Here is an 11,124-nt window from a genome sequence, read left to right on the forward strand (position 1 = left end):
GGCTACGCTAGGACACCCTCCTGGCTCCCTTCTAATGGTCTTATTCGTGATTTCAGGCTCATGACAATCTCGAAACCTGCGTTTGGACTAGTGAAACTTGCTGGAATCGGACCATAAATTTCCCGTGAGCATCATCTTCTTTTACATACAATTTTTTTTTAATCATAAACCTTACTTTATAATTTTTTTAAAATAAATATAACTTTTGTATCCAAGCTTTATTTAATTTAATTAAAAACTTTTTAACCTTTTTGTTTATTGCATCACCTACCATTTGCAATTTAGGTAAATTTGTTATAATTAGATTTTGAACATAAAATCTCGTCTCTCAAGCATGAAATCTTATTGTTACATGAATTATAAGTGATCATGACGCATACGTACTTGATTCCAGTCAAAATATTCAATTCTAAATTTGAATATTTACTTTCTTCCTTAACTCTCGACCAATAATCCATGTATCTAATGTATGAATATTGCCCTTTATTACTCAAAATGTCCTTCAACTTTCTAAAAATTTGAATGATCAGTTATGGATAACACTAACTGTGGTTAGGAGTGAAATACGTGGAAACCCTAACAAACATTGACCGTATTTATTAAACAATTAATTTTTCTTGTAAACGACTTATTCAAAACGCATATATTTATTACATAAATAACTTTGACTGACATTTTTGCCACTACCTTGCGACGTCTTGGTATTTAACTCACGTATTTTCTTCAAGGGCATAGTCGTCTAATCATTTCTGGGTCAATGGTAAAAAAATTATACCTTATCACAACTATAATCGTCCTAGTGTCTGTCGCTTTTTTAGCCACTCAAGTAGAATTGTGTACTAAACCAAAAATCTTTGAAACATTAACCAAAAAGGCCCTTTTAACTCAATAAATAAATAAAGAGTAGGTCTGTTGTCAGACGATCTCATGAATCTTTATCTGTGAGACGGGTCAACCCTACCGATATTCACAATAAAAAATAATACTCTTAGCATAAAAAGTAATATTTTTTCATGGATGACCTAAATAAGAGATCTGTCTCACAAAATACGACTCGTGAGACTGTCTCACACAAGTTTTTGTCATAAATAAATTACGAATTTTGTAAAATAGTTGAATTCGAATGGCATGTGATTTTTTTTTGTAAACATTTTAGTGGCATATTCCAACTGAGAAAATTGGTTAAATAACTTCGGTCAACTTTTTTTTTAAGAAAATGACATCTTCAAGTGTATTTCAAATATACTTGAAGCAGTCATTTTCCTATAAAATGAGTTGATCGAGGTTAAAAAATAAAATACCGCATTCCAACTCGCAAAAGTCATGTTTTTTTTGTTAATATTAGTCTTCCTTCCTAGCCTTAGGTTTAATTCTCCCCTAATGACGTCTTTCTCTTTTACACAATATTTTCCTTCCTCTTCTCCCCGGCCCTCAAAAACGACGGTGGAGGAGAAGATGATAAAATGGTGGAAGTTACGTCGAAAGATGTTGTTTTCTTGAGTTTTTTCGAGTATTTTTTGCATAGTTTTAGAAAGGTCTTTTAGTCTCTTAGAATGGGAAATTGCATTCAAAGGAATAAGAAAGTGGTGAAGGAATACGATGATGGCACAATAAATTCTCACGAAGTTAAGGGTAATTCAAGTGAAGGCAGAAATCAAGAAAATGTGGAAATCGAGAATAATTCAACAAATCTTCATGATATTAATCTTAGTAATACTGATTCAAGTCAAGGGCTGAAGAAAGTTGCGGAATCAGATTATAATTTCGAAATGGGAAGTCATAACAAAATACCATCGAATCGACCTTCGTTTTCAGGTAATATTTCTTCCTCAATCTTATTCTTATTTTTTCATCTTAAATTTAATATTCAAATTTTTAATTGCCATTATGTCTGCGTATAGATGCATTTTGCATCAATATCGGACAAATTATCGGTTCGTTCATGTTTCTGGTTTGTTCAAGAAAATCATTCATTGTTCTCGTCTGAAATTTAATGCAGTTATTAGGGTTTGTTTCTGGCATATTGAAAATTACCCCAATCCGTGATCCAAGATTCTTATTACATTTATTTAAGATATATATCAAAAAAAGTTTGAAGAATTATGATATGAATATGCATGATATATAATCGTGCAAATAATAAGGAAAAATAATGAAAAAAAGAAAAGAAATGTAAAACAACAAAAAAAAAAAATTACCCAAATATTGATTTTGGAAAAAGATCGAAGCCATAATATTGTGAAAAAATGAAATACTCTTTAGTTTATGGGAGTGTTATTCGTAGATGATCACACTTTACTTCACGAATGATTCTTGGAATTTGTAAAAAAAAACATTATATATATATATATATTTGTGCGTGTGTGTATATATATATATTATGTTAATTTTAAAAAAAATGTTACTCTTAGTTTATTTTTCAGTAAATATGGAGCAAACTCACCAAAAGAGTCATCCATTACCCACTCCGAATCTCCCCCAACAGCCTCGCAACAAGAACCCTAAAGTTAGTTGTTCACTATTGCCAACACCAGACACTATACCAAGACTTGAGAAACCTAGCTGCTCATCAGCAATCCCGAATTCCGAGACACTAATGGAAAATGGGAAATTTATTAAATTACCAATGCCAAGATCAGAAAGTGAGATATTGTCGTCACCATATCTAAAGGCCTTTAAGTTTAACGAACTTAAGAACGCCACATCGAATTTTCACAAGGAAAATTTACTCGGCGAAGGAGGTTTCGGCCGTGTTTACAAAGGATGGTTGGATGAGGAAACTTTCACAGCCGCAAGGCCTGGATCAGGCATGGAAGTCGCTATCAAGATGTTGATACCTCAAGGTTTCCAGGGTCATAAGGAGTGGCTGGTTAGCTTTCTTCCTATTCTTGGAAATTTTATGGCATTTTTTAATATATACTTAGCCTGATAAATTACAAAAGCAAAGACGTGCCAACTTACAAGATGATGTTTACAAATTACAATTTCCCCGTTTGCAAAACACACTGCAGATAATATATATGTTCCGCTCAGGACCCACATCTCTATTTCTAGCCTATACAAGATTTAATTCGGAACCATTTATTTTGAATGTGTAGATGTAAATAATGAGAGTACATATATATTCATCGTTCATTTTTTCTCATTAATTTGCCTATTTTTTGTTGCAGTCAGAGGTGAACTATTTGGGTCGGCTTAGGCATCCAAATCTTGTAAAACTCGTCGGATATTCTTTAGAAGGCGAAGATCGAATTCTGGTTTATGAATTCATGCCCGGAGGCAGCTTGGAGAATCACTTATTCAAAAGTAAGTAATTTAATTTTTATGTTCATTCTGTTGGCAATTGAGGAAAATACTTTGACAATAAAATATTGAGAGATAATACAAAGAACAGAGAAGTTTTCCAGTTCACTTCACTTATTGAAATTTCAAGTACAACCACATATTTAAGTAGTGCTAGAATAACAATAAATGCTATAAAAAAGGACCATACACCCATGACTAGATACTGTAACAGAAACTATTTGATCATAAACTTATTGACTTGTTCTATACGAGAACTCTAGACTAACAAACAAAAACAAACAAGCTCCTAAAAATCAACAATCATTATTTGAATCATTCAATCAACACTCCCCCTTGATTCAAAATTACAAACTCCTAGCTGTGACATAAAAAACCGATGCTTGGCTTGAGGAAGTGACTTTGTGAATATATCAGCTGTTTGCTCATTCGTGCCGCAAAACTTCAGCATAATTTTTTGATTGGTTACCAGCTCTCGAATGAAATGATGTTGCACATCTATATGCTTGTTTCTACCATGGAAAGCTGGGTTCTTACTCATTGCAATAGTAGACATGTTGGCACAAAAAATTTCCGTAGCTTCCTTTTGCTCAAATCCCAAATCAGTAAGTAGTTTTCTAAACCACAAGGCTTGTCGTGCTGCTGAACTTTCTGTTGTATACTCTGCTTCAGATGATGACAGAGCAATTGTTTCTTGCTTCTTTGAACTCCAAGTCACAGCTCCAGATCCAAGGCTAAAGGTATTGCCCGAAGTGCTCCTTCGATCATCCAAACATCCTGCCCAGTCGCTGTCATTGAACCCATTTAATTTGAAACTCATCGCTTTAGAATACAAGATACCCATGTCAACTGTTCCAGCCACGTATCGAAGGATCTTTTTTGCTGCACCAAAGTGTTGCTTTGTGGGACTATGCATAAATCTAGACGCAACACTAACTGGAAAAGCAATGTCAGGACGAGTGTGCGTCAAATAATTTAAACCACTAACTAAACTTCGGAAAAAATTTGGATTAGCTTTTTCTGTTCCATCTTCACGCTGTAGCTTTTCATTAATATTCATTGGTGTAACTGCTACTTCACAATTGCTCATATTAAATTTTGTCAAAATATCTGCAGCATATTTCTTTTGACACACAAAAATTCCTTCTTCACATTGCTTCACCTCAAGCCCCAAAAAATATTGTAGCAAGCCCAAATCTGTCATCTCAAAATTTCTCATCATGCAAGACTTAAAATCATCAATTAATAATTTTGAGGAACCCATATAAATCATATCGTCAACATATAGACAAACTACCAAAAAATCTCCATTTCCTTGTCTCTTGACATAAAGAGGGGGCTCATTTTCACTTCTTGTGAATCCGTTATTATGGAAAAAAGAATCAATTTTACCATACCAAGCGCGAGGAGCTTGCTTTAACCCGTAGAGAGCTTTTCTTAATCGGTAGACTTTGTCTTTGCTGCCATTGATAAAAAAGCCTTGAGGTTGAGACACTAAAACCTCCTCTTCCAAAACACCATTCAAAAAGGCAGATTTCACATCGAATTGATAAACAGGCAATTGAAATATTTGAGCAGCGACAGCCAAAAAAATTATTACAATCTCAAATCGAGCAACCGGAGAACAAGTCTCGTCATAGTCTATACCTTGTTGTTGTGAGTATCCCTTGACCACAAGCCGAGCTTTACGTTTTTGAATGCTTCCATCAACATTCCCAATTGAGTCCTATAAGATTTTTGCCTTTTGGAACATCAACTAACACCCACGTTGCATTTTCTCAATGGATTGTATCTCTTCTGCCATAGCAACTTGCCAATCATATTGTTTTGCTGCTTCTTCAAAACAAGTTGGTTCAGAGACATATAAGGCAAAGCTACAAGAATCATATATTTCTTTTATAGATCTTAATTTCTTTGGTGGTGTCTCACTAGAGGACCCAAGTAATGGTGAACTTGTGATACCAGTGTCACAAGTTGATAAATTACTTGGACTTGAAAGTAGTTTTTCTTCAAATGATGGTGTTTCTGTTTTCCAAATTTCAATATTTGTCAGAACTTGAACATTGTCTTCTTTATAAGCATTCCAATTCCAGCTACTTTCTTCATTGAACACAACATTCCTGCTAATGATCACTTTGCCACTTATGGGATTATACAGACTGTAAGCTTTAGATTGAAGACTATATCCAATGAAAATACATTTTTCAGATTTTTTATCAAGCTTAGAACGAATATTAACCAAAGAATATGCTATACAACCAAAGACTTTTAAGTGGCTTACTCGAGGATTCTTGCACTTCCATGTTTCATAAGGTGTCCGATCCAAAACAACCTTCGTTGGAGAGATATTCAAAAGATATACTGATGTTGCAACTGCTTCTCCCCAAAACTCATCTATAATTCCCTTTGCTTTAAGCAGGCTTCTAGCCATTTCCACAACCTTTCGATTTTTTCGTTCCGCAATGCCATTTTGTTCCGGTGAGCATGGTGCTGTACGTTCTCTGCAAAGACCATTCTCATCGCAAAAATTAATAAAATCATTAGATAAGAATTCATTGCCTCGATCGGTTCGTAGTGCTTTTATGTTGTTTCCATTTTGCTTCTCCACCAATGCATTAAATTTCTTAAAATTCTCAAAAGTTTCAGATTTTAATTTCAAGAAATAAATCCAACTCATGCGGCTATAATCATCAGTAAACATCAAAAAATACTTACTTCCACCAATTGACTTAGTTTTCATTGCCCCACACAAATCAGCATGCACAAGTTGAAGACAATTTGAAGCTCTCCATGATTTTCCAACTGGAAATGATCTCCTTTTCTGTTTCTCATAAACACATCCTTTACAAAAATCAAGTTCATCTATTTTCGGTAAGCCAACTACCATTCTTTTTCTACTCAAAACTTTCAAAACATTCACATTCAAATGCCCATAACGTAAATGCCATAGTTTGGCTCCGTTATTCCCTGAAACAACTAAAGCATTGTTCTCAAATTTTGATACATAAAAGGGAGACATTCTGTTTTGTGTCATACAAACAGCTGCCAAGAGTTGACCCGTGTTCTTATCATGAATAGTACATGCATCGCCATCAAAAGCAATTGAATAACCACTAGTCATCAATTGTCAAACACTTAACAAATTATGAGCTAAACTAGGCACAAATTGTACATCATGGATGAGTTTTGCATTACCTTGCACAGTTTTGATAGTGATTGTGCCATTTCCCTCAACTTGGACTTGCTTGTTATCACCAAGCCGAACTACACTTTTATGTGTCTCATCAAGATCTTTAAACAAGGATCTTGAACTAGACATATGATTTGAGCATCCACTATCAATATACCAAACACTACTTATGGCATCAGTGATGGGAGAATGAGCTATGAACAACTTAGTTTCCTGATTTTTTTTTCCACTTTTTCGGTGAAATTGACGTTTTTTTGCTCATCTCTCTGCTTTGTCCAACAGTCAGCTTCCTTATGGTCATTCAACTTGCAATATCGGCATTGTATTGTACTCTTGTGTTGACGGAAGTTAAAAAATTGACCTCTACCTCTCCCGCCACCACGATCTTGACCATAGTAATTACCTCTGCTTCTACCTTTGCCTCTACCTCTACCTCTACCTGCACCTGCTGAATCTTCTGATTTCGCCTTGTAAGAAGACTCCCCTTTCACTTGAAATGCTTTTTCCTCAACCTTTTCATGTGTTCTGTTAAGCCTAGCTTCATGGGCTAACAGAGAACTCATTAATTCATCAAATTTATAAATTGACAGGTCCTTTGACTCTTCAATTGCAGCAACAACATGATCAAATTATGATGTTAAACTTCTCAAGATTTTACATACAACAATCTCATCGATAATATTTTCACCATACGATTTCATTTGATTAACAATCCCAGATACTCTAGACAGATAATCTTGCACATATTCTTTTTCTTGCATAACCAATGTTTCGAAATCTCGACGAAGAGTTTGCAATTTTACAAATATTACTTTTTGGTCTCCCATATACTCTTGCCTTAAGATCTGCCATGCCTCACGAGAAGTAGTTGCTGTAGCAATTCTAGGAAATATTTCATCATCAAGAGCTTGTTGAATCATGAAAAAAGCCTTGGAATCTTTCTTGCGATTTTCCCGCATCTGTTGGTCGGGCTCGCCTGACGTTTTTCTTCAAACCCATTCTCTACTAGGTTTCATAGCTCTTGAGATTTGAAGAGAGTTTGCATTTTGAGGCTCCAAAAATGGTAATTTACTCCTTTAAAAATTGGAACAAGGGATTGAGCTACAGTGTTTGCACCATTTACAGCCATGGTTTTACTGTAGATTTCTCTTACTTTTCTCTTTTTTTTTGCCTCTCACTCACTTTGCTTTCGTATTTTTTTTCAAAGAAAGTGACCGAACATGTTGCTCTGATACCACAAATGTTGGCAATCGAGGAAAATACTTTGACAATAAAATATTGAGAGACAATACAAAGAACAGAGAAGTTTGCCCGTTCACTTCATTTATTAAAATGTCAAGTACAACCACATATTTAAGTAGTACTAGAATAACAATAAATGCTATAAACAAGGACCATACACCCATGACTAGATATTGTAACAGAAACTATTTAACCATAAACTTATTGACTTGTTCTATACTAGAACTCTAGACTAACAAACAAAAACAAACAAGCTCCTAAAAATCAGCTATCATTATTTGAATCATTCAATCAACACATTCTTCTATATACACACAATTTTGATGAGAATAAAGACCTTAATTATTACAAAGCTTGCACATAAAATTCTTGTCATAAACAAGAAGTGATCATTATTATTTCTTCTAATGCAGAAAATTCTCCACCTCTTTCATGGGCAACAAGGATCAAGGTTGCTGCAGCTGCAGCCAGAGGGCTATGTTTTCTTCACGACTCCGAGTCGCCCGTCATTTATCGTGATTTCAAAACATCAAACATTTTGTTAGATTCGGTATTTTCATTTGAATAAATTGATGATATTTTAGTTAAATTTATTTTCTATTTGGTGGTCTTCATTTATTTTCCTGATTTATATTACAAATTATTTTGTTTGTCTAGGAATTTCATGCAAAGCTCTCAGACTTTGGGTTGGCGAAATCGGGTCCGACAGGATTTAATACTCATGTAACCACACGAGTTATGGGTACTGAAGGATATTGTGATCCAAAATATCAAACAACAGGTATTTATATGTGTTTCTTTTTGTTCCCTTAATATTACACAAGCTTCATGCAGCCATCAAGTGTGGTTTTAATGGCTTTTATCCTTATTTTTATGGGTAGTGATGTGGCGTGGCCGTGGATACATCGTCAATTCTGATGTAATGACACAGTATCTAATGTCATGTCAACAATGTCTTGCACAATATCAGTATTTTAGTGAAATATAAATGAAAGCTAAAAAATCAAAACTTACGAGCTGAATGCAAAATATTGACTATTTGAATGACCAAAACATAGAGTAGATGTCATCAATCTTGTGGTTGGAGTGAAAAATCCTATCTTCATTATGAGAGCGACCGGGGTTCATATACTGGTAACTGCAAAACCTTCATCCCATGTTGTAATTAAAAATAACCTTAAAATAGGCTAACTTAGCAAACAGATTCGATCACTTTCCCAAACTGAAATAACCTCGTCGGCCGGATCTCCTTAAATTTTAAATAATACTTGCAAACTATTAATTAATATATGTAGTAAAGCTAATGGCATTGGAAGGCTCTCCAAACAACTTGATTCGAATTGGCTCGAAATGTGTGTATATTAAATACAAACACATTAATAGAAATATCATGCAGGAACCACATAACAGTATATCTAGTACAACACAAACTAAGACAAAGAGTTGTTTTCTAACAGGTAAACTTACTGTCAAGTGTGACGTATACAGTTTCGGAGTTGTGTTACTAGAGTTGCTCACAGGGCGACGTGCTATCGACGAAACGAAGTGTGACGAGGAGAAGAACTTGGTCCATTGGGTGAGGCTTCATGTACGTGATAACGGCAAGGTATTTCGAGTAATGGACACAAAGTTAGAAGGCCAATATCCCAAGAGAGGAGCCTATGTTGCTGCAAATCTTGCATTATGTTGTGTAAATTTGGAGCCAAAGTATAGGCCACCAATGACCGAAATCTTGGAAATTCTTGAAAATCTCCCATCACAAAAACACCACAGTAATGCATCCCCTTAATTAAGCGAAATAGTTAAAGTTGTAAAAATAACCTCAATCTAATTAATAGAACTCGTCATCATTGTGCATAAATGTTTTTTTTATTAACAAAAACACTACTCGGTAAGGGTGGGATTTGGCAGACCTCTGCTCGATATCATTGTGTATATATGTGTTGAAGGATATTTTCTGGGCATGGTGTATATTTATATATTTTTTTGCATGTAAATATTGTAAAGAGATTTTTAAGATTTAACTAAGCATAGAGCAGGGATAATTGTCTCAGTATAGGTAAAAAGATCGTCGTTTTTTTCTTTTGGTAATATTGTCTTAAAAATTTTGAGTTTTGGGAGCCCTAATATTTTAACTTAATTAACTATCATTATATGTTTTAAATAATTTTTTCATCAAATTGTTTTTACATTTCTTTCGGGCGAAAGAGTTGATAGATGAGCCAATTTAAATTTTTAGCTCATATTAAACAAATTAAGTATGAACCTAAATATTTAAATTATCCCAAAGTTATGCGAAATATTACATGCCAATAAAAATTAAAAATTTTATGAACCTACATAACATAAAAGGAAATTTCCATCTACTTTAATTGAATTAATTAAAGCTGTTATAAATTTATTAGAAGAGAGAAGACAATAAAATATGAAAGTACAATTGAGAGAATAAAATTGTGTATTATTTCAACTAAACACATATGTTTATAGAGTAAAGAGATTAAGACATAAAGGCCACGTTTGGTATGACTTATTACCGGATGATTAAGGAAGAAATATTGAACTATCCTTTGTTTGACTGGTTTTTTAGGTACGCACTGATAACTTCCGGCCCGTGATAATTCCACTGTGTAGTCATGAAAAGAAGAAAAAGTAATCCCAACTATTTGGTGGTATACTCAATCCTGACATGAACAGTAGTAGATCTTTAGGTTTACCCTCCCCAAATTACCCTTTATCCCACCGACCTAAATTACGAACCTCATTTCATCTCTCTTCCATGGCTTGCTTCTCGTTTCTGTGAAGGCGTAGTCCCATTGAAGTGTGATGTAGTTTTCTGTTGTGTGCAGCCGGCTTTTAAGCATTCGTTACTCGAGGTAATTTGTGTAGTTGTTCAAATGGGTTTTGTATTGTTCAGTATTTCATTCTCCCGTGTCATATTCTTGAAAATAATGATTTATGCTCAGTTTTGGTGTCATTTATTTGTATTGCGAGCCTGGGAAAGCTTGTGCTATGCAGTCGAAGTGAGCTTTGGTTAGTTGTCAAGTTCACCCAATTTATTTCAAACCACTTTTCCTGCTTTTTTTTATTGGCAGTGGAAAATTAAGTGTCATTCTTTTCTTCAGCATTCTCTACGTAATTGTTAATGCATCATTCTTCGGTTTTCTTAATTACCATTTAATTTGTAAACAAATTTCTTTGTCTTTATTGTATTGAATTTTTGAGAGCTTATAATTGAAATACATATTTGCATTCTGCATTTTTGTTAATATCCATGTTCGTTGCTCTCGAATATATTAAATCACATGTGTTTGTTTACAATGTCCCTGTCATATTATTGGTAATCACACATAAATTTCCGGTTTTCGGTTGAGTTTACTGACAACATGGAG

At 34.2% G+C, this 11,124-nt stretch overlaps 1 protein-coding gene across 2 annotated transcripts; it reads left to right on the forward strand.

Annotated features, from left to right (window-relative positions):
* The first annotated feature begins 1,310 nt into the window (after positions 1 to 1,310).
* On the forward strand, positions 1,311 to 9,528 carry LOC140991039 (probable serine/threonine-protein kinase PBL18). 2 transcript variants are annotated; one of them, XM_073460944.1, is made up of 6 exons: positions 1,311 to 1,815; positions 2,412 to 2,869; positions 3,171 to 3,306; positions 8,149 to 8,285; positions 8,393 to 8,516; positions 9,193 to 9,528. In XM_073460944.1, exons 1-6 carry the CDS (start codon positions 1,554 to 1,556, stop codon positions 9,522 to 9,524), a joined length of 1,449 nt encoding a protein of 482 aa, XP_073317045.1. In that variant the 5' UTR covers positions 1,311 to 1,553; the 3' UTR covers positions 9,525 to 9,528. The 2 variants fall into 2 exon arrangements, with proteins under 2 accessions (XP_073317045.1, XP_073317046.1); XM_073460945.1 differs by having other exon boundaries at positions 2,424 to 2,869.
* Positions 9,529 to 11,124: the final 1,596 nt, after the last annotated feature.

Source organism: Primulina huaijiensis, chromosome 13 (assembly GCF_012295235.1).
Source record: "Primulina huaijiensis isolate GDHJ02 chromosome 13, ASM1229523v2, whole genome shotgun sequence".
Classification (NCBI taxonomy): domain Eukaryota; kingdom Viridiplantae; phylum Streptophyta; class Magnoliopsida; order Lamiales; family Gesneriaceae; genus Primulina; species Primulina huaijiensis.